Source organism: Phascolarctos cinereus, unplaced genomic scaffold, assembly GCF_003287225.1.
Source record: "Phascolarctos cinereus isolate Bilbo 61053 unplaced genomic scaffold, phaCin_HiC Scaffold_726;HRSCAF=1367, whole genome shotgun sequence".
NCBI classification, from domain to species: domain Eukaryota; kingdom Metazoa; phylum Chordata; class Mammalia; order Diprotodontia; family Phascolarctidae; genus Phascolarctos; species Phascolarctos cinereus.
Window position 1 is genome coordinate 392,798,487 of NW_027556098.1, and position 27,868 is coordinate 392,826,354.

General features: G+C 43.6%; 1 protein-coding gene across 1 annotated transcript; it reads left to right on the forward strand.

Annotated features, from left to right (window-relative positions):
* The first annotated feature begins 315 nt into the window (after nucleotides 1-315).
* On the forward strand, nucleotides 316-20,060 carry ENO1 (enolase 1). Its single transcript, XM_078145696.1, has 13 exons — nucleotides 316-333; nucleotides 1,008-1,060; nucleotides 4,702-4,814; nucleotides 6,981-7,075; nucleotides 9,683-9,741; nucleotides 12,446-12,515; nucleotides 13,451-13,584; nucleotides 14,119-14,341; nucleotides 15,785-15,982; nucleotides 16,569-16,770; nucleotides 18,046-18,154; nucleotides 18,424-18,482; nucleotides 19,614-20,060. The coding sequence occupies exons 3-13, from the start codon at nucleotides 4,711-4,713 to the stop codon at nucleotides 19,681-19,683; spliced, it is 1,323 nt and encodes a 440-aa protein (XP_078001822.1). The 5' UTR covers nucleotides 316-333; nucleotides 1,008-1,060; nucleotides 4,702-4,710; the 3' UTR covers nucleotides 19,684-20,060.
* The last annotated feature ends 7,808 nt before the right edge of the window (nucleotides 20,061-27,868 follow it).

Genomic DNA, 27,868 nt, shown 5'->3' on the forward strand with positions numbered 1-27,868 from the left:
GGCAGGCCAGGGAGGAGCGGGCTTCTTCCTCCGTCCTTCCCCCTGCGCACGCGCGAGCCTCTTTCATTTCTCCCCGCCCCTCCCCCCGACTCGGGAACGCGAGCGCGAGCTCGGTAGATGCTACGTTAGTTCAGTCACGCAGCACTGCAGGTCTCGCCAATGGCCGCTGCGCCTGCGCGTCTCGTCAAGCGGCTGCCCGGAAGGCGGGGAATCTGAGGGGCTGGGGTTTTTCCATTGCCACAATGAATAACTGGTGCGTTCTAAGGGGCGGGCAGCAATTCCTCCCAAGAAGGCCCAGCACGCCTCTGGAACGCCACGGTACTGAGCTTGTCGGTCAGTCCCTTTCCTGGCCCTCGCTTGGAGGACAGAATGGCTGAGCTCCCCCGCAGAGAATGAGGGGACTGAATTTGGAGGGGGGTGTTGCAGAAACATAGGCAGCCCAACGCGAGAGCGAGCCGGCCTAACGGTTTGATGGTTGCGCAGGCGCAGATGGCACTGACTGGAAGGAGGGGCGTGGGTGGGGGGAGGGGAGGGGAGAGGAAGAGGGCCAGTGTCTCTAGAGAGCAGGTGGACCTTGCGAGGAGGAAGGCCAGGGACCAAGACCGTGCAGAACGGAGAGTACGTGAGCTCCGAGGCCGACCCCCCCCACCCCTATCTTCCCCCCGCCTTAGCTCTGTGGGAGGGGCAAGGCTGGAAGCGGCTCCCCTTCCTGCTGCAGCCCAACTCCGGCCGTGAGCTCGCCTGCCCAATCGGGGGGCCTGCGGCGAGAGGGACTGCGCGCTCCGCCAATGGAGGAGGGAGCACGCAGCCGGTGGCGCTATGGGATAGGCAAATGGGAGAAAGGGGAGGTGGTACTTGAGTCCCACCCCCTCCAACCTAGACCGGAAGTTCGGAGGGGGAGGCGGCGCTGCTAGGGGAGCGAAGAGGAAAGGAAGGCGGAGCCACTGGAGGAGAAGGAGGGGTTCCCTGGGGTGAGCTCGCCTATTTAACACTCCCTCTTGGTGTAGCTAGATCCCTCGGCCTCTGTTCTCTGAGCCCAGCGGAGGAAGCACCATTCCAGGTAAAGGGGGCCCGGCAGGCGTGGGCCGTCACCCCGCTAGGCTTCTCAGCATTTGGGGGGAGGGGTTGAAGGGGGTCTCCGCTCCTCTGGGTTCGCCCGAGCCGGCCCCAATCTCCCTCCCGTGGCCCGCTGTGGCTCCCCCTGCCCGGTCCGAAGGCCCGCTCCACTTGGGCCCTTGAGTCCTTCGAGTCGGACAACTTTTTGCATGGGGAGAGGACTTTAGAGGTCATTTGGGCCCCACATACCCCCTTTTTTTAGAAAGTAGAAAATTGCGACCCATAGGAATGGTGTGCCTCACTCAAGGTCACCCAGATCGAGGGGGGCCTGGGTAGAGACTTAGTGGGGTGACTGCGGGGATGTGGGTAAGTAGATGAGATGAGTGGGTAAGAAGTAGATAAGACGCTTGCGGGAATGAACACATTTCCCTTGCAGTTTTGGGGGAGAAACAAATCCCTGGCATTTTATCTGCAAGGCTCACGATGATTTATCTCTCCCAGGGAGATGGACTCTAAATGAAGATGCATCTCTAGGAGTGATTTCTTGTAATTCTTGTAGGACTTGGAGTGGAGTAATTCCTTAAGGTGGTCCTAATTCCTTAGAGTTAGAAAACAACATTTGAAAGGGACTCAATGAAAAGGAATAAATTACAAAGCAGTTTGGGCAGTGGTTCTCATTTATCAGTAGCAAGTGCCCATCTTTGGGGGGAAGTAGGAAAGGGGTGTGATCTTTTTTCTAAACATAGATCATACATCGTTAGCCATGCCCCTCACTTTACAGATAAGGAAACTAAGTCCCTGAGAAGTGCAAGTGACTAAATTTAAATAGAAGCAGGAAAAAATGATGGAGTCCTTTTTGGTGGGTTTCTTCTCTCTCTCTCCCCACCCCCCCCCTTAAGCTTTTATTCTGTGAACTGAAACAGGTCTCTTCAGATGCAGATTCTTGCGGCCTCATGGTCTATAAAACCAGTCCCTTTCCTAAAATGGAGGAAGGGGCTGTGAATAGGTATGATAACCTTCCCCCGATGGCTTCTTAGTCTAGAATGTTACTGTGATTGGAGCTGGCTCAGTGATTGCAATTCAGTGGTTTGGTGTCCAGCTAGATTGCTTTGGAATGAACTGTAACTTATAATAACTGCAAGTAATGATGCTTATTTTTGACCGAGCTACACCAGCCAGAATGCCTAGAGTATACAGTTCACGCTGGAAGGACTTTTTTATTTATTCCCCTCTTGTAATACCATTCTCATCTTCTAGAACAGGACCTCGTAAAATGCCCATAGCTTCCTGATCACTATTTTCCTCCAGAATATATTCTTGATTATTGGTAAACTTTCTTCCCTGGCTCAAAAGTTAGGCCATGACTTTGCCTAGTATACTACCTACTTTGGTACATGGTTTAATCCAAAGATAAAAAGCAAATCACAAGAACCATGTGTGTTCCAGAATGATTCTCTATCTAATAGGTCATTTTACTGAAAAACAGTAAATACAAGTGCCCTCTCCCCTCAACCCCGCAATATAGCACCTAAGACAGGTGTCTTAGGTGGGGTCTCTGACTCTTTGTGACCCCGTTTGGGGATTTCAGAGGTCCTGGAGTGGTTTGCCATTTCCTTCTCCATCCCTCATTTTACAGATGAGGAAGCTGAGGCAAACAAGGTTTAGTGACTTGCCCAGGGTCACATCTAATTTCTGAGGCCGATTTTGAACTCCAGGCCCAATGCTCAATGCCACCCAGCTGCCCCAAGACAACGGTTGTCTTATAATAATTCCCCCAAAATAGGATGCCATGAGACCTGTGAGACTTTAAAATGAAATTGAGGTGGATGTAGTGCCATTTTAAAAGAGCACGTGTTTTCACTCACATAACCAAAATATAATTAATGAAGACAAAGCTGGATTTATACTACAATCTGATAATCTGAGGCATTTAGAAATACATTTTAAAGTGATCATGAATGGCATGGAGTTAACTGAATGTTTTACCTCTGCGAATGACTTACTTTGGCAGTCTAGACCAGTAGGATCAAACTAGTGGCTTAGTGTCTCCATTTGCTATGCTGATTATTGCTTCCACATTCCCGAGAATATGGGGCAGGACAGGCAAGCTCTGGAATGGTTTGGGGACTTGAATTTCTGCCAGGCCTCCTCAGCTCCCTGAGTTGTTACAGTTGTTGCAGTGTGGGCCATGGGGAGACTAGGAACAGTTGGAGCCGGAGCTGCCTCGTGGAGCTGCTGAGATGAGGCCCTCCCAGAGCTTCCGCTCATTTCCACGAGGGCAAGGTTGTGTGCCATTCTGACTCATTTGGGTTTTCTTCTCTTTTTCTTCTCAACTTTTAAGAAGAGCTTTTTTCCCCATAAGCATTCCAGTGTGTCAAGGTTGTATCATTCCCAAGTCATAATTCCCATTTGCAAGTTGTGACATGTTTCTCAATTTGAAGGGAGAGAAACTATCTTTTATATAAGGAATTCCTGATGAAGAAACTTTCCATGCAGGTTGGCACTTTCTCTGCCTCTTAACATCTTAAAGAATTGCTTAAATCTTAAGGCTGGGTCCCACAGCCAAAATATGGCTATGTCTTCTGACTCCTGAGCCAGCTAGCTCTCTCTCCTACTCCACAGTCCCAGTCTCTTAAGTTTTAAATCTTATATAAGTTGTGTGATGTGCTCCTCTTGAAAAAGTTGGGTTAGGATATTTTTTAAATTACCTAGAATTTTATTAAATCACCCAAAATATGGAGAAAATGAAGACTTTAGAAACTGATGCTTTAGAACCAGCTGATCAGGAGCAAAAAAGACCCCACTAGGTTATTATTAACATAACTGGTATGAGAAAATTACAGTGAGCACCCTAAAAGCATTTTCTGAGCTCCATGATTTTCTGTTGGACATTTACTGAATGTAATCTCATTGAAGGCAAGGGCTGTTTTCTTTAAGTCTGACTCCCTGAAGTGACTTAGAGATTGACAGCCACAACTAGAACCCAGGTCTTCATCTTGGGCCCACTATCTTTCTCTTTTCCCAGGCTTTGGTCCTTTCACTCCTCCTTCCCATTGCTACCGCTCAGATTCCAGTCTTTTTTTTATCCCATTTGGACTGTTGGAATACCTAACTATATAGGGCATTACAATTTCTATACTACTCAGCCTGTAGACTTGCCCTGCCCCTGCCAGTTTAATCTTCATTTTTTCCTGCCAAACTGCTTTCGTTGTGTTTTTCCCCAGTCTGCAAACTTTGAAAGGCACCCCTAACTGAAAAGTCCAGGGTCCTTTGCTGGACATTTAAGGCCCTTTCATAGGCTGGCCCCAAGTCAGCCTTTACATCTTCCCTTATAGAATTCCTTCCCCTCTTGTCCTTTACTGAAATTTTATCCGTCCTTCAAGGCCTAGCTTAAATGTTCACTCCTGCTGGAAATACTTTTGTACTCCTGTAAAACTCTTGGTTTGTACTACTCACCTGGCTCTTATCACTTGCTTCCTTGAATCGTAAATATCTACGTATGCGTCATGGCTGCCTTGCTAGATCATGCATACTTATGAGAGTAGGATCCACCTTTGTATTCCTTACTGAGGCTAGGGCAAGTATATCTCAAAACTAGAGCTGAAAGATGACTTCTGTTAATTCTTTGAACTTTGTTCCCCACAGAAACTCAACATGTCTATTTGCAAGATCCAGGCAAGAGAGATCTTTGACTCCCGTGGGAACCCCACTGTTGAAGTTGATCTCTACACTGAAAAAGGTGCAGACCTCAATCACTTGTCTGGTCCCAAATGTGTGTTTTTAAAATGCAAGCCACGCCGTACACTTTCAGATGAGATATTTGTAAGTTACTTAGCACATAGTAGGCACTTAAGTGAAGTGCTTGTTTCCTTCTTTGTGCGTAAGAAAAATTTTAATAGTCTTTGGCACATATGGATAAGCTCTGGCTTGTGGATGACTAATGGGGTGGGGCACGCACAGGCGAACGCTGGCACTTCCGAATGTGCTCAGCTTGTCCTCACTCAGACAAGGAGACCCGGGAGCAAGGCGAGGAGCGAGGAAGACTTCCCTCCAGAATTCGGAGCAGATGGATGTGGGTTGAAGTTGTAGATCAGCATCAGTTGGATTTGTCTTTGACCTGCAGGAAAGAGGCCAGGTATTTACAGGTTTAAAATGTAGCCGTGCATTACTTTGTAACCAAAGTAGGGACAGAGAAATAAGATGGCAGAGCCGCCATGGAAACTTTGCAGTCCCTGTGCTGATTCACACGGCTCTTGCAGATCTCCCCAGGAAGCGGAAGCATTGAGGTTTTGTTACTTCAGTAAAATGTGAGTGGGAGCTCTTAAATAGCTCTTAAAAAGAGATTGTTTTGGGGTCAGCAGGAGCGGAGTTCAAATTCGGACCTGGGCAAGTCGTTTGACTCTGATTGCCTCATCAAAAAGCAAAAAAAGAAAAAAAGTTTTCTCCCTTCCCCTTCCTTTCCCAACTGCCCCTTCTTCTGAAAAATGGTGGGCCTTGAGATAGGTGAAAAATGAGCTTCAGATTGGGTCACCCTGGGATTACTTAGCATACTGCTGGTTAGTGAGAACTGAGTCCCTCTCACTGTGAACCATAACTTAGCTAGTAAAACTCTTCCCTCTTCTTTTCCTATCTTCATTTCCTTCCTTCTTATTAAAAAAGTGCCGTGTAATCTTCCGCTTTTCATTAACACGGTTTGCCCCGTCCTTTATGAGGAAGTTGACCACAAACTGCTTTCTGTAGCTAAGCAAACCAGCCTCTGAGGTAGGCATGCTCAGTAAATGTCTTTGGGGTATACGTGCTTCACATCACGTAGGCTGGGCATCCCTTCATGATTCAAGGCTGCTGTCTTTGGTCAGAAGGTTAAACTGGCCAAAGAGAAATAAACTGAACTTTTGAAAAGAAAAAAAAAAAGACTAGACTTGATTGGGGAGTCCTTAGGGGATGAATGCCTTTAGACAGTTGTTAGAAAGGGGCTCTTGAGAACCTTGAGAGTTCTCAATTTCCTGGTGAGTTTAGATATTAGCTTCAGATTTGTGCACTTTTAACTCTTTCTACTTATGATCAGCCATTTGCATTATAACCCAGACATACCCACTAGTTTTGCATATAAATATATGCAAATATATTTCCCTGGAAAATCCTAGGGAAAGCAAAAATTGCCTAAAAACCTCACCTGCCTATAGGTTTATAGCCAGATCTTTGAAATGCATTTTTAAAACATGATTTCCCTAGGGCCCCTCCTCACTTTTCCCTTTTTTCTTGGTCTGTTGTAGGCATGAGCCTAGCCAGCTGGCTTTCTATATCTGTAGAACTGCATAGTTCAGATTCTTTTCAGGTTCGATTACTTCCCAGGCTTTGTGCCTTTTCTTGTCTGCTGTTTTTTGGTGGTGTTCCATCTTAGTTCTTCAGACCTCCTGTTGTTCCAGTACCTGATGCAATAAGCAGTCACAATAGACTTTGTTCCCTGGCCCAGCTGAGCTGATTTTGCTTCCTGAATGGTTGAATGAGCTTGCTTGATGAATATTTGAACCAGCCTTACGACTGAAAGCTGGCTGCCTGATTCAGCTTGATGTAAGAGTGCTGTAGCCGCAGTGTTGTCTCCTTCCCAGGCTCTTCTCCCAGCTTATTACTTGGTCTAACCCTACGTGTAACCGTGTGAATGATGTAATACTTGGACTTGATGAGAATGAGTTTTAGGGGAGGCTAGAAGAAACTAGACTTATGTAGGTAAGCTCTCTCCATTGATATAGGAAAGTGAAAAGAACATGGCGTCCTTGTCATTTCTGCCATCTAGAATGGGAGGGATGACTGTTTGCATGGCTTTGTGATATACACCTAACTTATTAATATATTACTGTTTTCTTTTCCCTCTATTCCCTTATACCACCCCCCCAAAAAAAAACATGAAAAAAAAAACCACCCAGGTCTTTCCGAGCTGCTGTGCCCAGCGGTGCTTCTACCGGTATCCATGAAGCCCTGGAACTCCGAGATAATGATAAGACCCGCTACATGGGGAAAGGTAAGGGAACCTCACTGTCTTCCATGCTGGGAGTGTTATTCTTGGGAGTCCCCAAAGTCACAGCAGCTGCTACTGTTCCTCCTTTTCCACAATATTCACCTATTGGTGTTTGTTTAAGGATGAGTCTCTAACTGGGCACTTTGACTTGAGTGATGAACATGTATGTAGGTCATTGAACCAACTGGGGAAAATTACATTTCTCATGTTTATTGTGTGTCCTTTATCCTATAACATGTCTTTTAGCTAGCTCCTATATTGGTCAGTAACATCCTCAATAATTCATTTATGGTTAGGCTGTTGAAATTAAGGCATGCATGAAAGGGGGGTTTAGTAGCTCTTTAAAGCAAAACCGAAATTGTTAGCTCTGTTAGCAAGTCATTTTTTGCAGTTCTAGAAGATGATACAGCAAAATGTAACACACTCTAATAGTATTTCCTAACCTTAGGATTGGACAACAGTCCTGTCAGAATAGCATTTTTCCTGTTTTCAGGCCAAGAACTTGTTTTGGGCCATGTTGATCAGTTGCAGGAATGTTGAAAAGGGGGTCTTAGGGGTCTTGATTTGAACTAGTATCATCCTATTCCATTCTTGATTGACTCATTAGAGTTGGACCTCAGTATTCAATAGTAGGAGCTGGAATGTAACATCAATGTAATTTTCTAGTGGCAACAGATTTGGTGTTTTCCATTTGTAACTCAGTCAGTATTCACCAAAATATTTAGTTCCTGGCTATTCCAGAAGCCGGAGGGGGGGTGGCCCCCCCTTTCCCAGGCCACCTGTCATTTGACTCATTAATTTGGCTCCTTTTATCTATTCCAGGACTTCTTTCTCCCTACTTAAGGCCACCTTGGCAGTTCTGCCCCCTCCATCTCAAGGCTAGAGTGCCATGAGCTCGTAGCCCTAGTTATGCCCATTCATTGCCTCCTGACCCTGAACCAGCATTAGCTTTTCCCCTTGGGCACCTATCCTTGCATTTTTGGGGAATTAACAATATTTAGGTAAGGTAAGAGGCATGTCTTAGTTGTAGAAAATAATGCATATAATATGTTCATTTCCGTTACAACAACCCACATATTCTCTTCTCGGGTAAAATTGAGATGGGATGCAGTGAAGAGGCTAGAATCTCCTAAATAGCAAATTTGCAAAGACAGATATATTTTGGAAATTGAAACAAGGTTCGTGAAAGTAAATCTTTTGGAGAAAGACTTAACTCCATGCTTTCATTGTTTTTTAAAGGGAACATTACTATAAAAGAGTTTAGATTGCTCTTTCCCTTCCTCTGTTTTAAGAAATCTTCCCATGAAGTTGAGTTGTATACAAGTGTTAGTTATTCCATACCCAAGTCTTAATTCTCCTGTTTGTTGAATTGCAACAATTTTCCTAGCAACAAATGCAGAGCTTCTACTGGGGATTAAAGTTTCAGGTGGGGAATAGCTCCAGAAGCAAATGAATCTCTGTAATTAAAGAATCTCCCTATCTGCTGGAAGGAGGATTGCAGTGGAAAGAGCCTGGACCTTGGAGTCAGAAGAGATGAGTTTGAGTTTAGGCTGGGCCTTGTGCCCACTGCAGCAGATTACTGGCCCCACTGAGTAGGGGTTTGGGGAGGAAGCCCGTCATAGGCAAATACAACACTGTAGAAATGGGAGCTCTTGTTTGGGTGTATTATGTCACTGAATGGAAAGCGGGAAGACATATTAAAGAGCATCAAATTATTTTCTAATTAAATATCTTAAATCACACTTTTTCAAGGTGCCTCAGTATCTGTCTAAATAGGAGTAATTTAAACTATGGTCCTTGATATCTCTCTCTCTCTCTCTCTCTCTCTCTCTCTCTCTCTCTCTCTCCTCTCTCTCTCTCTCTCTCTCTCTCTCTCTCTCTCCTCTCCCTCCCTCCTCCCTCCCTCCCTCCCTCTCCTCTCTCCCTCTCCCTCTCCCTCTCCTCTCCTCTCCTGTCTCTTCCTCTCTCTCTCTCTCTCTCTCCCTCTCCCTCTCCCTCTCCCTCTCCCTGTCTCTTCCTCTCTCCCTCTCCCTCCACAAGATCATCACAGTTCAGTCAAAGGGAGGTAAAATAAATACTTATTGAACAAATACTAAGCCTGAGGGTCCTGATTCATTCTTCTCTTCCTTTTCTGCTTTTTCATTACTTTGTGTCCTACACTGTCTGATCTTTTCTGAGTGTTTTTTTTCCTTTTCTCCTTCTCTGTCACTCTTTTGCCTGGTCAGGTGTCTCCAGACCCATTAAGTATGTTAATGAGTTCCTGGCAACAGCCTTATGTACCCAGGTAATGGACTGGTAAAGCTTTGACTGTAGTCTGTCTGCAGATGGTATTTCCAGTGCATGGTCTTCCAATTAACCTGCCAGCAGGCATTCTTAGATGGTGGCTCTCTGGGGCTTTAACTCTTTGGGATCCTGTTCGGAAAATACTCAGATTAGGCAGGAAAGCCTGAAAGTGCTGATGGGAAAGAGAAGTGGGGATTCTAAAAGAAGCTGTTTTAAAAGTCACATGGTGGATCGAATCCCCATGCTGACCATTAGTAGTAATCATCTAGCAATGCCTGTTTGGCCTGTGTATTAATGTCAGTGATTTGATTTGCTTGTTCCTTCCAGGTGTCTCAAAAGCGGTTGAGCACATCAATAAAACTATTGCCCCGACCCTGGTTAGCAAGGTAGGCTCCTTCCTCATTTTAACTAATACACATTCCCAATTTCAGTGGCCTTTGCTCTTTGTTAAAAGTCTCAAGAGCTGGAGAAACCAGCCTGTGGGATTTTCTATCCAGTGCATGAAAATTATTCAGCCTAACCTGATATCTAGCTGGCTGTTTGCTTTTCCTTCTGATGACAGGTGGGATTAAATCACTAAAGAGGTGAGACTCGAATCTGAGGGCCTGTATCTAGTTTCCTTCCTAGGATTTTGACCTTTGCTTGAAATTATAAATGAGGGAGAAGGGCTGTAATAGAGCCTCCTTCCAGTGAAAATGGAGTTGGAAGCTAGAACCACTTGCTCATTTCTCATGGACTAGACCATTATCATTTATTTATTATTTTAAGAAAATCATTTTTGCAGAAAGAAAGGGAAGACCACCTCTTTATTGAGGACTGAGTTTTTCTTATTCTGGAAATCAGCATTCTTCTTGGGACAAGATTTCATCAGATAACTATAGCAGTATTCAAAGGACATTTTCTTTGCTTTAGCAAACCTACGTTTTTCCCCTGGTGGTATTGTTGTTAATCTTAAGAAACTTCCTTTCACTTTTTTAGCTAAACCCCTGAGCATTGCTCAACTCCCTTAACTCTAAATGGTTACAAAGATAACCTGATTTTAGGAACTGGCTTTCTCTCCCAGCTCTCCTCTTTATATTGATAGTAGTACCATTGTCCTATGCTAGAAACCTCAGGCTTACCAATAACTTTTCACTCTTCATGATTTTATCTTTAGCAAATCCTTGCTTCAGCCTTTAAAATACGTCTCGTATTCCTATTTCCCTCTCCATTCCCTAGGCCTAATATCATGCTTGAATTACTGTATGCCATCCCAAATAATTTGTCCTGCAAGCCAGTGACAAACAGACACACACATATTACACACATGACTGCTATCGTATTACTCCCTTGGTCAAGAACCTACAACGGTTCTTTTGCTGACCATATTTGTTACAAATGCTTCAACCTAGTCCTCCCTACTCTGGCCTCAACTTATATCAACTTACATTAGTGTATACCCCCACTACCAGCCAGGTTTCTTTATCACACTCCCGAGATACAATGTTCTTCTCTTTTCTGCCTTGGGTTGCATCAATACCGTCTCCCCCGTTGACATGCATGCATTCTCTTCTCACATACTAACTGTCCAGGGCTCAGTTTAAGTCCTGTGCCCATCATGTTGCCTTCTCCCCACTACTTCAGCCCACCCTGATACCTGTTAAGAAATTTAACTAATTTTTTAAACAAGCATGGTAGAGTCTATTCATCTAAATGAATGTTGTCCTCCAAAGTCATCACTCTGGAGCATCATGTGTAGGCTTTATTCTAGATATGCTTCTTTTGCTCAGGAGGGGATAAGAACTCTCGGGGGTTAGCCTTTTTAGCTAATTTCCAGGGTTTACAATTTGCAAGAAAACCAACTGTTGTCACTTTAAGGTCACTTTGTTCCTTCCCCTTGGTGCTCATCTTGATTAATTACCTCGATTAATTACCTCTTCATCAGATTAGGTTCCAAGTGACTTTTGAGGGTACAAAAATTGTTACACTGTATGAGCAGAAGTGAGATTTGAAAGAACATGCAGGCTCTAAAGGCAGTTCCAGAAGAGCCCTAAAATAAGTGAGAAATATGAATTTTGGAATACACACAAAGCATTGCAGAGTAAGCGCTTTGAAGGAAAATATTTGAATGGATGAATGCTATGATTTCTTGAAAATCAGTCATGTGATTTCATAATCTCATATCTGTTAACATCTCTAGCCAGACTTTGTACTTTTTAAGGGCATCACGCATGCCTTTTATTTTTTATTTCATTTTAATTTTTGGCTTTTTGGTGAAGTTGATCGAGGTTAAGTGACTTGCCTAGGGTCATACAACTAATAAGTGTCAAGTGTCTGAAGCCGGATTTGACCTCAGGTCCTACTGACTCCAAGGCTGGAGTTCTATCCACTGTGCCACCTAGCTGCCCCCCAAGGCATGCCTTTTAACTATTATCCCTGTAATAGAAGATAAATTTAAAAGAACCTGGTATATACTTCTTAGCAAGGAGGACAGTTACAGAAAAGAGTAGAGGTGGGCCTAATCTTTATCTCCCATAGCAAGAGGAGTACAAATAATTAGTCAAATCTTTTCCATTTGTGGTAGTGTGGTAAAGTGGATAGAGAGCTGGTCTCAAAGCCAAGAACACCTGAGTTCTAGTCCCACTTCTGACACAGACTGGCAGTGTGATCCTGAGCAAGTCATTTAATCTCCTAGTGCTCCATCTTAGCAGCTTTAGACTGAATTTCACGAAAAATCCCCTATGTCATTGAGATTGCAAGTCCAGCTGCTAACCTGTGCGTGTTGGACATAAGTGGATGTCTGTTTACAACTATTGTTACAACTCTTACAAAGCAGAATGAGTGGAACTAGAGGTACTCTGGAAGTGAGGGGTTCTAAGTTCTGGGGCTATTTCTTCCCCTCAGGTTGTAACTTTGGACAAGCCACTTTTCAGGCCTGAGGAAGGGGAGGTACCAGATGAGATCCAAGGTTTCCTGCATCCAGTTCTGTGATCCTGTTAGACCTCTGTCCCATTCCAGTAGTTCTTTCACCATCCTCAGGCCTCAAAAGCCACTGGTGAAGTGGCCAAAGTTAGTCCTTTCTGGCAACTTGTTTTCTTTTCTGCCTTGCAGAAACTGAACGTTGTGGAGCAGGAGAAGATCGACAAATTGATGATAGAGATGGACGGCACTGAGAATAAATGTGAGTCACTTAGACTGATGCACTTGATCCAAAAGGGCATGGAATTCTCCATATCTGGAGACAAACACAAACAATGCATCATTGTCTTCTGTAAAGAACATTTGCCCAGTCTGTCTTCTGTAGATAGAGGCACCTTAGATAGATAGCCTTGTGTTGACAGAAGACCTCAGCTTTTTGGGGGACCACAAGAGCAGGGTGTGTTTGTAGGGGCAGAATCTTTAGAACGACGGGGTGGTGGTGGTGGTGTAGAATCATGGAATATAGATGTTTATTTTTTTCTGAATTACCCGTAAACAAATCTTCAAAATTACATTTTTTAAGAAGAGAAGCTCCTGTCCAAGGGTCTCTTTGGTTATAATGTAAACAAGGTCTTGAAAGTGAGGAGGGAAGAGGCTGATTGCCTTGCTACCGGAAGGACCTAGTTGTGATACTGTGACCTCAGTTTGTACTGGCCCCAGCTTCATGCAGCAGCACTATCAGGAGGAGGGATTTAAGTTTGGGGTTTGACAAGGTGTGATCAGCAGTAAGTTGAGATGGGAAATTTGAGGGTAGGGAATCGTGTGAACGTGGACTAGATGGCTGAGACAGGGAAGGGGGAGGGTGGCCTAGGAAAGAACTGAGGGCTGGAGGGATGGGAGGTCAGGAAGAGGATTATGGTCAGATAAATGGCATTGCTGAAGACATTTAGTAGGGGTTGTTAAGGTGAAACTAAAATGGTTCCAGTTTTGTTATAAATTTCTTTAAAATGATTAAATGGAGAACAGCGACCACGCTCTTGCACAAAACATTTTTCAGTACCACCATAGACCAAAGATTAAGTTGAACTTGTAGAGAGTATTCACTAGGAACAGGCAGCATGAAGACGTTTGGTAATAGGACGAGTAACTTGTCAGAAAATACTCTTTATTGAACCAATCTCCTTTTTGCCATTTCAGCTAAATTTGGTGCAAATGCCATATTGGGAGTGTCTCTGGCTGTTTGTAAGGCCGGAGCTGCTGAGAAAGGTGTCTCCCTGTTCCGCCATATTGCTGACCTTGCAGGCAATGATGAGGTCATCCTGCCCGTTCCTGTAAGTTGCTTGTTTATTTTGTTGTTTCTCTGTGGCCCAGACGCTATTCTGAGAAAGCGTCATATGTGATTTTGGTTTAAATCCCACCACTAACACTAGCTAGAATGGCCACGGGTAAGGCTGGACCTTTTTGCTCATCTCTAAATGAAAACCAGTACCGCCATTACTTTACAGTGTTGTGATTGTGATTATCAAATGAAACATTGTTTGTGAAGTACTTTGCAAACCTTAAAGCCCTGTATGAGTGCCGGCTGTTGTTTTCTGGTTCCTAAATGGGTTTGTTCTTCTAGATCTTTACATGCAGCATTTATAGAGGTAAATCCAGAAGCGTGTCTCAGTGCTTTGGGCGGGATAATCCCAGCACAGATGGCACCAGGACTTTACCAGTGGGCTGTACTCCCTGTGAAGGCTCAGACCGCTGAGCTTGATAGCACTGACTGTCGACTCAGCATCCCAAGGGTATTTGTCCTTTACTGACCCTAGAATAGTCAGATCCTTTGATGCATCAAATGGATCTTTCCCATCTTTCCTCAGGCCTTCAACGTGATCAACGGTGGCTCCCATGCCGGTAACAAGCTGGCAATGCAGGAGTTCATGATCCTCCCTGTTGGAGCAGCCAGCTTTAAGGAGGCCATGCGCATTGGAGCTGAGGTCTACCACAACCTGAAGAGTGTGATTAAGCAGAAATACGGACAGGACGCCACCAATGTAGGGGATGAGGGTGGCTTTGCTCCTAACATCCTGGAGAATAAGGAAGGTACAGAGTCTGGGAGTTCAGGGAGCTGACTGCACTTTACAATCTTGGGGTCCCAATATGATTTTGTTCTGGAAGAGTTTGAGGGGTACTCTTTACATAGTCTAGCAAAACCAATTCCCACATTGTAATTGTCACAAAAAAAAAGTTTGTCTCATTCAAGTCCATTTTCCCTTCTGGCTAGAATTGGCTACTGATTTCCTCTTCAGTTGTTTGGATTTGTAATTTAAAGTCAGAATTAACATTTTTGTCTTTTGTGATCCTCTCTGGTTAGTTATGACTTCCCCTATCCATAGATCTGAAAGGTCGTTGTTTCCCCTGATCTTCTAAGTCCTGTGTAGCCATTTTGCATTGATCTGCATCTAATTTCTACGAAACAGCTGCTTTCCAGAGAAAGATGGGATTTTTCAAGCCAATTTGTATATGAGTTTTTAATCATAGTAGGCCTTCTCCTTCCCTCTTATAAAGGAGGAAATCCTAATAAATAGGGTTGCTTTTCTTCTATTTTTTCTTTCCTTAAGAATTTAATTAACTCATACTGAATGATATGATAAGTTTCTTCAGTGAGGGAGGTTGTGTGTTGTGAAGCTGGAAGTATTTGTACCCCATCTATTAGCCCAATCTTTATTTTGCCAGTGGAGAAATCTAGACCATATTCAGGGACATATTCTGAGTTAATTTTAACTCATGGTAAAATTTATTTAATTAAATTATAATAATGCTGTCTCATTTACTTGTACTGATTTTAGTTCTTAGGTCTAGTTAAAAGGTGGGACTGGGTAAACAGGAGGCAAAGGTGAAGGAAACATTAAGGGATTAGCCGTTTTTCATCTTTAGGGGAATTGAGTCATCGGGAACACACCATCAGAGACAGGAAGACCCTGCAAAGAGAGAGAAAATACCCATACCCACATACACGTATATCATGTCCGGGGCACCTTCCTCCGACAGGGAGGTGCTGCATCAGAAGACACAGTTGTCTGTGGGTTCTGATAGAGCTGGGCCACTTGGCGTTCAGGCCTCCACCTCCACAGTACTTGTATTTGTTCTTGGATTTTCAGCCACTGATTCCATTTAAACTGCTTTAAGCTCTTGAAAGGGCTGATCTCAGCTGCTTACTGTAACTGTAGCTTGGTAAATGCAGCTGTTCCTGAGCTATAAATCTGGGCCAGTTGTCGATGGGGAAGACAGTTTCTTAAAGACCTTACCCAATTTCCCGCTGTGTGACCTTCTAAGGGCCGTGCTACCCTCAGTTAGAAACAGCTTCTCATTACCAAGGCAGGGAGAGCAAAGGTAACTGGAACTAGGAACAGGAGAAGTTCTATGGAGAGAGAGTATCTCCTTGCCCTCCCTGTTAAACTCCCTGCTTGATACCTATTGAAGTGAGATTGCTACTTTCACCTACCAGTGTTTTCTTACCTCCTTTGCTGCTGCCATCTCTTCCAGCTCTGGAGCTGCTAAAGAATGCTATTGGTAAGGCTGGCTATACTGATAAGGTCGTAATTGGCATGGATGTTGCTGCCTCAGAATTCTTCCGATCCGGGAAATACGACTTGGACTTCAAGTCTCCTGATGATTCCAGCAGATACATCTCCCCTTCTGAGCTGGGGGACATCTACAAGAGTTTCATCAAGGACTATCCAGGTAGGAGTCACCTGGTATAGGGTGTGCCACTATTCCCCAGCAGCTAGTTCCCTGTACCAGCTACAGGACTGTGAAGAAGCTATTTAACATCTTGAAGTTAGTTTGCTCATTGGTAAAATGATGGACTTGGATTATTTTCTATGATTCTGTGAGGAGTGTGCAAGATGGTCTGGAGCACCAGGTTTTTTAGTGATTAAGGAACAGAATGGGGCAGGGCAGCTCATGAACTTTAGCAGCTGGGGTTATGCATGTGTCGATCCAGTTACTCCCTAGGTCTTTTTTCTATGAAGCACAATTGTAGCCTTGTGAAAGCACATAGAGATTTAAGAGGTTAGCTGGTTCTTGTTACTGCTGCTCTTTGGAAGGTTGTTCCATGTAATGAGAGTTTGCTTTTTAAAGATCTCTTCCAGAAGTCCAGGAAAATTTTGTACCCTGTTAAGAGTTTGGTGGTTGTACAGGGAAACTATCTTTGCTGAATTCTGAGCACAAGAACCCATGCTCCTTTGGGCTCCACTCTAGGTTGTGGGAAATGGACATTGAAATTCAGTAATGCGTTTATCCGCATTTGCCTTTTCTTTTTCCTTAGTGGTGTCTATTGAAGATCCCTTTGACCAGGATGATTGGGAAGCTTGGAAGAATTTCACTGCTACTGCGGGCATTCAGGTGGTAGGGGATGATCTCACAGTGACCAATCCCAAGCGCATTGAGAAAGCTGTGAGCGAGAAAGCCTGCAACTGTCTCCTCCTCAAAGTGAACCAGATTGGCTCTGTGACTGAATCTCTCCAGGCGTAAGTCCTATGCAGAGACAGCAGGAATATCCTTGGCAGGGAGAGTAGGATTCAGGCTTCTAAGGAGGCATCCTCATCCCAAGGAGAAAGGAAACACGACCTACCCCATTCCTCCTGATACTTCTCGCCCTGATAACTGTGGTCAAGTCACCTCTGAGTTACCTCTGAGCCTGTTTCCTCATCTGTAAAGTGAAATTAATAGCCATGTTAACGACATCTCAGAGTTGTTGTAAGGTTGTGTGTGTGAAGTGTTGTGTAACAGTGCAGCACGAATGGCAGTTCTTGAGAAGAGTCTCGAGACATTCAATTTGGCTCCTGCATTTCTCTGCTGGGCATTGGCTCGCTCTGCTCACCTGGGTTAAGCTTTTTACCTTAAAAACTTGAGAAAGTTTTGAATGATCTTGAAGTAACAACTTTCAAAGAGTCTTTGCCTTGGTGTCAAGAATTTGAGGATAATCAGAACCTAGTCCAGGGCCCAACCAGACAGTAGGTGCTTTGTGCTAAATTCAGCCTGGTATACTGCCGGGCTGGATCTGGCCCTAGAATATTACTGTGAATTTCACTCAGTAGTTAATTGCCAAAATATCTACTTTCCCACATGTGAATTACTGATTTATTCAATAGTTTGTGGAACTCTGGTAGTGATTTAGATTATGAAGTGACTTCTTCGTGTTAATGCTTTTCATAACATCCTGTTAGATTAAAAATAAGTGTGTTGTCATTTTAAAGATAAGGAAACAGACTTAAATTTTAAGTGACTTGCCTAAGGCCCTGTTGTTGTAGTGCTCAAATGAACTCAGGTCTTCAGATTGAGACTAGTTCTCTTTTCAGCATCAAGTTATAAGGGATAGAGGGAATCTACTTATCACCCTTCATAGGGAGGTACATAGACGACTGTCAGATGTGCTACCTTACTGTTACTTGCATCATTGTTTGGGGTGAGGTGCGGTGGGGATTTTGAGAAGAGTGGGAGGTGACTTTCCAGACTGGATCAGACATTGCATTAGGAGTCAGGGCGCGGTTCTTAGCTCCTTCATGACCTCTACTCAGAGTTTTCTTTCTTAAAATTAAGTAGTCCTGAGTCATAGTATTTGATTCTCACATTGCTGGATCTGCTGAGAGCTCTCTGAATTATTATACAAGTCACCCAAATCTGAAAGGAAAAAATCCCTAATTCTAGGAAATAGATTGGGAGTAACTCTCGAGTTCTCTTATCCCAGTGGAAGGAAATCATGATAGAAATATCTTGGCTTAATTTTCTTGTGTGACTTCTAGGTGCAAGCTGGCTCAGTCCAATGGGTGGGGAGTAATGGTTTCCCATCGTTCTGGGGAGACCGAAGATACCTTCATTGCAGACCTGGTGGTGGGTCTCTGCACTGGGCAGGTAAGGACTTATTCCAAAAGTAGCGCCTAACTTTTGCTCTAATGCTTTTTTCAGCTAGCTGCATACTGATAATTATATATATTTAACTAGAGAGAGACCTCCATAAGGAAGCGTACCTTACCCATACATGGCTCTGCCTTTCTGTCATCTTAAAGGGCAGGATGCCCTAACTTTCCCCCAATAGGTCGCCTGTGGGATCTATGACTAGTATTGGGCTTGTCCTCACAATACAAATCTACATGTAACTCCTGGCTTGATTTTTCTTCCAGATCAAGACTGGTGCCCCCTGCCGATCTGAGCGTCTGGCCAAGTATAACCAGCTTCTCAGGTGAGGAGATGTTTTTTAACTCCTCTAGGGGCCTTTGGAGAGGGGGAAAAAAACTTACAAGGCTTTCTTTGTTAAGTGCAGAGGATTTCTTGGAATTGTCAGTTTTTCAAGTAAATGTTGGCTGTCTCTGCAAATTGCTTTCTTTGGTGACAAAATTCTGTAGGAAAGTACAAAGTATTCCTACTCCGTTTAACTCCGCCCGTCCCAGCAAAGCTTTTAATTCCTTTTTATGGGCTTTAAGAAGAGGTCCTCTTCTCATTGTTCCTGCCACCCTCTGGTAATTAAGAGAACGAACAAAGATCTTTCTTGACCTGGATTATCAAACTGTCCTGGTTTGATCATAGATGGAAACTCTGCTTCATTTTTGAAGATGAGGAAATGGCATCAGGCTTTATCACACATTCTTCTGCTCCCCGTTTCCTCACTGCTCCCTGTTAAAGCACCCTGAACTCAACAAGGCTTTTAAAATTCAACATGTGTGTATTCCTAGTCCAGAGGATTATAAAATTCAGAATTTATATTCTACAAAGTGCTTTGACACATGACTAAACTTGACATCTTTTTTGTATTTGGTTAATGAGTTTTTCCTCAGACCTTGAGCCTCTTCCCAGGTCAGAGGTTTTTAAAATCATGGTTATGACAGTGGTTTTCCAGCTCCGTTTGTAATGTGCTCTTTCCTTATTTGCCTGCCTCCACACATACCTGATCTTTTCAGTATCCCTCCATCTTTAAAGTATTACTTGGCTTCCAAATTTTTTGAGAAGGAAAATGGGTTTTTTATTCCCTTTGATGTGTTCAAGACATGACAGAGTCAGCAAGCATATATTAAGTGCTTACTGTATGCCACTGTGTGATATCTATGTGGGGTATGTTGGAGAATAGGTACTCTACTTTCAGGAGCTTGTGCCCATTCAGCTTTTTGTAAGGCCTTATTCTAGAGGGATAGAGAAACTCAGTAGACTGTTGGAGGGTCTTCTGAACTTTCCATACCCAAGAGTGCTAAAGCCATCCATGGCCCAGTAATGGGAATCTTGAGTGGCTGTGGGTATTAAGTACTCATAGATACAGATGTGTTGGTTGCATTGGCTTTTTTCGTGCTTATGCGTCTCTCTGTATTCTGTTCTCCCACAGAATTGAGGAAGAGCTGGGCAGCAAGGCTAAATTTGCTGGAAGGAACTTCAGAAACCCTCGGGCCAAGTAAGCCAGGAAGCCTCAGAGTTCACAGGCGCCGGTTACCCCTGTAGACGTCTGCTCCTGTCCTAAGAATGGGCAGTACCAAGTACTAGACCAGTGTGGTTTGGGGGCAGGGGCCTCGGCTGCTTAACTTCTCCCCTCCACCTTTCTATGATGTTCTCACTGCTTCATTAGACCTGTCTTACCAGAAACTGCCTGATGAGGTGGCGCTCTGTCAGAAAACCCTGATCATCTTGTGACTGGGATAGAATGACCTGTTCTCACCCCCAACGCCAGTGTTGATGTGTGGAGCCATGTACTTGTGACGCACCCCCGACAAGCCCTCAGGCCAGCTCTCTAGTGGCTTCTATGTGCAGAATAAAAGTATTCAGTGACCCACTGGAAGACATCTTGTTTCTGTTTCTGGGGTGGGTGGGGGAGAGAGAGGGAGAGAGAGTGTGTGTGTAGGTGGATCAACAAGATGTGGCAACTGATGAGGTTGGCGGGGATGGAAATGTGGAAAAGTCAAGGATGATGACTGGGGGGACGGATGCTGACGACGGTGCTGTCAGTGGAAATGGGAAATTTGGGGGAGAAGTTTTTTCATCTAAGGCGAGGACCCAGGGTGAGCACAGGTGAGCAGTGCCTCATGGTATACGTGTGACTCAGGCTAGGTCCTGGAAAATGGGTTGGATCAAAGTCGCCAAAATAGTTGTCAGGATGAGCAAAGAAGACTGGGGAGCATTTTGGGAGGAATTGAGGTGGAGTAGATTAAGCTGCAGATTTCTGAATCCTGTGTTGATATGGGAAGAAAGCAGCTGTATTCCCTTTTGGATATTGGAAACAAGGTGTTCATGTAAAAAGACTTGGATTGGTCAGATTATTTCAAGTAAATATTAAATGTCTACCATGAACTCAGTAGACAGTGAAATAATCACGCTTGCAATTAGTTTATATTCCAGTGGGGGAAACTTGCATGTTAAAAAGCACAAACATAAAGCTTAGAGATACAAAGTTTAATATAAATAATTGAGAGGGAAGTACTAGCAGATAGGGGAGAATCTGGAAAGGCCTCGTTTAGAAGGTCATGGTGCCTGAGCTGCAGCTCAAAGGTAGAAGACTGGGAGGTGTCCAGTACAAAGACAGGGAAATGAAAAATCGAGTGTCTTGATTGTGAAGAGCAGACAGAAGAAGGTCAGTGTGGCTAGATCAGAGTAGGAGGAGGGAAGGAATGTCCACTGAAGCTGGAGAGATGTGTTAAGGCCAGATCCTGTTAGACTCTAAAAGCTAAACAGTTTATATTTGATCTAGGGGCAGTAGGAAACCACTGGAATTAATGGAATATGAAAGTCACATGGTCAGATCTGTGTTTAAGACAAATCCCTTTGGTAACAGTGTGGGATGGACTGAAGGGGGTGAGACTAGGCAGGGAGACCAATTAGAAGATGTTGAAATCTGAGTGGGAAGTAAGGATTTGAACTAAGGAGTGACTTTGTGAGTAGAGAGAAGGGATCAGATGCTAAGACGTGTGAAGGTAGAAACAGCAAGACTTGACAATTAATTGGATATATGGGGTGAGGGAGCCCAGATTATGAACCTGGGAGACTTCGAGGATGGTGGTGCTTTTGACAAATAAGGAAGTTTGGAAGAAGGGAGGTTTCAGGGGAAAAGATAACGAGGTCAGTTGTAGACATGCTGAGTTTTAGATATCTCTAGGACGTCCAGTTTGAGATAGCCTATGGGGGTAATTGATGATGTGGGCTTGAAGTTCAAGGGCAGGAAGATTTGGGAGTCCTCTGCACAAACATGATCTTTAAATCTGTGGGAGCTGATGACGTTAGTGAGATGGAGGAAGAAGAGAAGAGGGCCTTAAAGGGCAGTTTCAGCAAAGGGAAGGAGGTGGAAATGAAAATATGGGGCATGAGTTACCCCAATAAGGCAGGCTTGGCTTGAACACAATGTCAGCTGGATAACAGCAAGAGATAGCTGCTGCTATTTAGAGGCCTGGAGTTAGGAAATACTTCATTTCCCAAGAGACTAGTGGTTGGATTGGATCTAGAAGCCAAGTAAGACTATTAACTAAGCCCTCAAGACTGGATAAAATATAGATCACAATTCAACAACTAGGTTAAGTGGCTTTAAGATAGGAGTGTGTCTAATCTCCATGGGCTTGCTTACACATATGTATCCTTTTTTCTTAAACTTTTAAATTCTACAATCACCAAAGCTGACAGTGTCCTGAGAGAGAAGCTAATGGTGCAAATCACACGTCAGAAGCAGCTTTAGGAAGCAGCCTCTCCAAGTGCCCCCAAAGCTAGGATAATCGCCAGGAGCTGAGTACTTTCCTACCCTATTTTTGTGTGGCCTCTGAAGATGAATTCTCTGAATTGCACAAGAGTTATCCAGGCCCACAAGGCAAATGACCAGTAGAAGATATTTTCAAGGGGTGAGGATAAAATAAAACTTCGCCAGGAAGCTTGGCTTTGATCCATTACTGAAATGTCAGCTCATGTATTGTAAAATCCAGGACTTTGGATGTTCTAGGATATTAGCAATGTGTGTGCTCTCAACAAATATTAAATGCCGGAGTGGGAGGAGGTGGGTGACCATAATCTGCTCCTGGCTGAGATCTGCTGTTTCTAATTGCCATAGAGTTTTTTTTAAGATGGACTGCTGTGTTCAGAAATGCATTGGGAGGTTAGGAAAAGTCATTTTTCCTTATTTGAATGCTTGACTCATCCCTACCCATCTTCTTTTGCATGCTTCTCTTCCCTGTCTCTCACCCCCGCAAAACAAAACAAAACAAAACAAACCCAATTTATTAGTGACCTGATTATATTTCATGAGATTCAGCCATGGAGAATAGGCTGACCTCTTGTGGACGTTCTCATGAATTGCTATGATGGCTACCTTACATTTTAAAAAACATGACCCTATCAAGGCCTGAAAGTGGGGTGGAGCCAAGTTAAAACAGGTATAACTTGTCTTCCTCTGGGTGTTCTACAGCAAATGTTTATACAAAGGGCTGAATTTTCAGGAGTGTTAGCATTTTGTTCATTTAAAAAAGATACTGAAACATCTGGTAATTCCCACTCACATTTTTCTACAGCTTAGTTTTTTATGATGTCTGGCAGACAAAGATAATTATCATTCCTAGGAGAATAGAAAGGGTGAGTACAAGAGCCCATAGAAATTCAGAGGTCAATTCAAGGTTTTATTGAAAATTTACCATTGCAGCCCAGTAAAAGGCTGCTTCTGTTTCCTCGTGTTTGGAGACCATTTACCTTGAAACAAAAGGTCAGCTGAGGACCTCCTTTCATACTATGCTGAAAAAATCAAGGTTATTCACCATGAACTTCCTCTTCTCCTTCATCTAAAAATGCTTGCTTCATCACCCACTATTCCCTCCATCAATCCAGTCTCTTATGAAGAGGTGACCCTTTATCTCACCCAGACCAACTCCTCTATGTCTACCCTTGCTCCTGTCCCCTCCTATCTCCAGTAATTTGTCTCTATTCCCACTTTCTTGCTAATCTTCAATCTCTCCCTATGTGCTGGTTCCTTCCCTATTACCTATAAATATGCCCAAATATCCTGCGTCTTTAAAAAACAAACAAACCCTTACTAGACTGTACCATCTCATGAAGCTACCATCCTATACCTACCTCTCCTCCCTTTCTCAGTTAAACTCCTTAAAAAAAAAGCCATCTCCACTCAACATCTCCACTCCTCAAGTTCTTCTACATCCTTCACTATTTCACTCAACTGAAACTGTTCTCTCAAATCACCAATGATCCCTTAATTATGAGATCTGATGGCCTTTTCTTAGCCCTCATTCTTCTTGATCTCTCTGCAGAATTTGACAATATTTGAGAGTATCCTCACCGGGATACTCTCTCCTCCTTGGGTTTTGGTGACACTGCTCGCTCTCTCTCTCTCTCTCTCTCTCTCTCTCTCTCTCTCTCTCTCTCTCTCTCTCTCTCTCTCTCGGCAATTGGGGTTAAGTGACTTGCCTGGGGTCACACAGCTAACAAGTGTCAAGTGTTTGGTCTGAGGTCAGATTTGAACTCAGGTCCTCCTGACTTCAGGGCTGGTGCTCTATCCACTGCGCCACCTAGATGTCCCTGTTCTTTCTCTTTTTTGTGGAATAAAGGCTCCATGCTAGGCCCCATTCACTCTTCTCTCTACATGCTTTATCTCAATGACCTCATTAGATCCCATCAATTTAATTATGACCTCTATGCAGATGACTCCCAGATCTACAGATCTCTTTCTTGAGCTCCAGGCCTCTACATCACCACCTGCTTATTAGACATTTTGAATTAGATATCCTATAGGCACATCCAAAACTCATTCTTTTTTCTCCTCACCATTCCTTTTCTGAACTTACCTGTTATTGCTGAAGGTTCCCCCCATCTTTCCTCTCTCCTAGGTTCCCAACCAATCTTCACTTACCACACATCCAATTAGCTGCCAAATTTTGTTTAACTCCACAACACCTCTCATATAAGTCCCCTCTCTTCACTCACGGAGACACCACCCTCATCACCTCTTATTATTATTGGGTTTTTTTTTTAGGCAATTGGGGTTAAGTGACTTGCCCAGGTCACACAGCTAGTAAGTGTCAAGTGTTTGGTCCGAAGCAAGATTTGAACTCAGGTCCTCCTGACTTCAGGGCCGGTGCTCTTTCCACTGTGCCACCTAGCTGCCCCTATCATCACCTCTTGACTTGGCTATTGCCAAAGCCACTTAATTGGTCTCCCTCCCTTTGATCTCTCCCCACTCCAGTTATGCTCTATGCAATGGCCAAAGTGATTTTCCTAAAATGCCAATCTGACCACGATAACCCATCTACTCAACACTGCTTCACAGCCTATTCAACTATCCGCTCTGGTCATCTTCTTGCCATCTGTCCTGCCAATCCACCAAACTACTGGACCCTCCCAAGACCATGCCCTAGGGAGCTCAATTCACCAAGCTTTGGAACTCTCACTCTGGAACTTCAATTGTCCAGATTAATGACTCACATTGGCACCAGATTTGTGCCAACTCAAGTTATCCGTTCTATCAAACCACACCATATGTCACATCCTATCCAGCTGTTTGCCCCCACCAGCTTCTTGCTACTATCCATTCCTCCCTGCTTTCTGTCTCCTTTTTCCCCACTTAATAGTATTTCATTTTTTCCAATAACATGTAAAGATAGTTTTCAACATTCACTTTTGTAAGATTTTGAGCTCCAAATTTTTTTCCTTCCCTCCCTTCCCTTCGCCCTCCCCCAAGACAGCATGCAATTTTATATAGGTTATACATGCACAGTCACGTCAAACATATTTTCACATTAGTCATGTTGTGAAAGAAGAATCATAACAAAAGGGAAAAACCACAAGAAAGAAAAAACAAACAAAGAAAAAAGAGAACTTAGCATGCTTCAATCTGCATTCAGACTCTATAGCTCTTTCTCTGGCTGTGGATAGCATTTTCTTTCATGAATCTTTTGGGATTGTCTTAGATCATCGTATTGCTGAAAAGAGCTAAGTCTATCAAAGTTGATTGTCTCAGAATGTTGCTGTTACTGTGTACAATTTTCTCCTGGTTCTGCTCACTTCACTCAGCATCAGTTCACATAAGTCTTTCCAAGATTTTCTGAAATCCAGCTGCTCAACATTTCTTATAGCACAATAGTATTCCATTACATTCATATACTACAACTTGCTCAGCCATTCCCCAATTGATGGGCATCCTCTCAATTTCCAATTCTTTGCCACCATAAAAAGAGCTGCTATGAGACTTTTTGTACATGTGGATCCTTTTTCCTTTTTTATTACCTCATTGGAATACAGACCTAGTAGTGGCATCACTGGATTAGAGTATGCACAGTTTTATAGCCCTTTGGGCATAGTTCCAAATTGTGCTCCAGAATGACTGGATCAGTTTACAACTCCACCAACAATGCATCTAGTATTCCAATCTTCCAATGTCTTCTCCAACATTTGTTATTTTCCTTTTCTGTCCTATTAGCCAATCTGATAGGTATGAGGTGGTTCCTCAGAGTTGTTTCAATTTGCATTTCTCTAATCAATAGTAATTTAGAGCATTTTTTCATATGACTATAGATCTGCTTTCTGTGTCTTGCTCTGAGAACCATGATCAAATCAATATTGTTATTGCTTCAGGAAAGAACATGTCAATCAACTTCCCTAGGTCTCCACCGTTCCCCTCTCTATATGTGTTCTCTTCTTTTATCAGAATGCAAGCATCTTAAGAGCAGAGATTGTTTTGGCATTTATATTTGTAGCTTCCATATTTAGCACAGTGCCTGCACATAGGAGATATTCAGCAAATGTTTTTCATTCATTCAAACAAACAAACAGCAGCAAAATCAAACATAAACTCTTGGCATTAAAAACTCTTCACAACCTGTCCCCATCTTAGCTTTCCAACCTTAATACACACTGTTCCCCTTTATGTACTCTATGGTTCAGATGAACTGGCCTTGCTGTTCCTCACCCATGACACTCCATCCTCCTTGTCTAGGTTACTCTTCCTTCTCATCTCTGCCTCTTAGATTTGCTGGTTTCCTCCAAGACTTTGGTCAAGGGCCACCTTCTGCAGAAATCCTTTCCCTTTCTTCCCCAAGCCTGTCTTCCTGTATAAAGTTACTGTGTAACTCTATTGAGTATACCTATGTACAAACATATTGTCTCCCCATTAGAATGTGAACTCCTCAAGAGGTGGGGCTTTGGTCTTTTGTCTCTGTAACCCCTGTGCCTAGAATGGTTCATGACATATGGTAGGTGCTTAATAAGTGCTTATGGATTGATTGGATGAAGAAGTCCAACATCCTAGAAGCAATCCATTATCCTTTGGAAAGAAAACTGAAAATCTCATCTCAGTTCTACCATCTTGTTCCCTAGCCCGATTTGATGGAGCCCATGCTCTCTAAACAAGTTCAGAGACCTAGCTACCAGAATGAGATTGAAGAGTGGGAAAGGCAAAGAAAATTAAAGAGTCTCAATTTTTCACTTTGCCCCCTCAACCTCAGGTCGCCACTTTCTGCTGTTCCCCCTGAAGCCCAACTTGTTCTGCTTTCCCCACTGTTCTTGCTCCATTTTTCTTGGGTCTGCCACTATAGGTAGTGCTTGAGCATCAAAAGCATGACCATGATTATCACTAGATTCGAAGTGTCTCCCTTATGCCCCAGAAGAGGATGGCTTGGTCTGGTGCTGTGTCCTGAGTATGCATGTTGATTTCAGCTTTGGAAACACAAAAGTCAAAAAAAGTTAGTTGTGAGACCTGTCTTTGTAATATAGCAGAAGAGGTAAGTATGCCTGCAAATAGCATTCAGGTTTAGACTCTAAAGAACTGAGAAACCAATTGTTCTTTTGTTACCTAAGAAAGAGACCCCTTAGTAGAAAGACAGAAGCTAGCGGGGAAAATTCATTCTAGTTTCTTGGAAGTTATGCTAAGTTGAGCATTAACGATAGGAAGAGACTATAAAAAGACACAGACACTGTATTGTCTTCTCTAAATGGAATTCACATGTTTGAAGTTCACCATAGTTTACCAGTAATGCGGTAAGTATTCTATTTCGGAAGGGAAAGACCTGGGCTATCTCCTGCAGGTCTCTTAGCATGTTTTATTAGCCCCTGGGGCCGTGCTTTATGGTGTTATTCATCCTTTCCTGATTTAATAATTCACATTCCAAACCCTTTCCACTGTATGTGCATATTTTTCCTCATTGTCTGTGGTTGGCTTCTGACCTCACTATTCCTGGATCTCTGACATCAGAGTGGAAATCATTGTAAAGCCTTTAGTAATTGAATTGGGTGGCTGGCGGGGATCAGGCAGGGCTGGAAGCTGGCTTTTCAGGGAGACAATGTGGGAAGCAGCCGAGGGACCCTGTGAAAAGAAACTGTGGAAAAACCCCAAATCCCTAGTCATTTTTTTCTTAATTGAATACATCTGAGTAAGGAAGATGGCAGCTGAATGCTGCCAGCCTGGTTCATGTAGCTGTTTTCTCTAAAAGGGATGAGTTCCAGCAGAGTTCAGCTGGCCAGAAGGGATTGATCCGCTTCTCAGTCAGTCTCATCTGCTTGCAAGGTCCCCACATCCCTGTGGCCAGTGAAATGAACACATCTGCAGTTGACCAATGGTCAAGGTAGCCCTTCCAAACCCAGTGTGGAGCCAAACTAAACCCATGTCAATGTCAC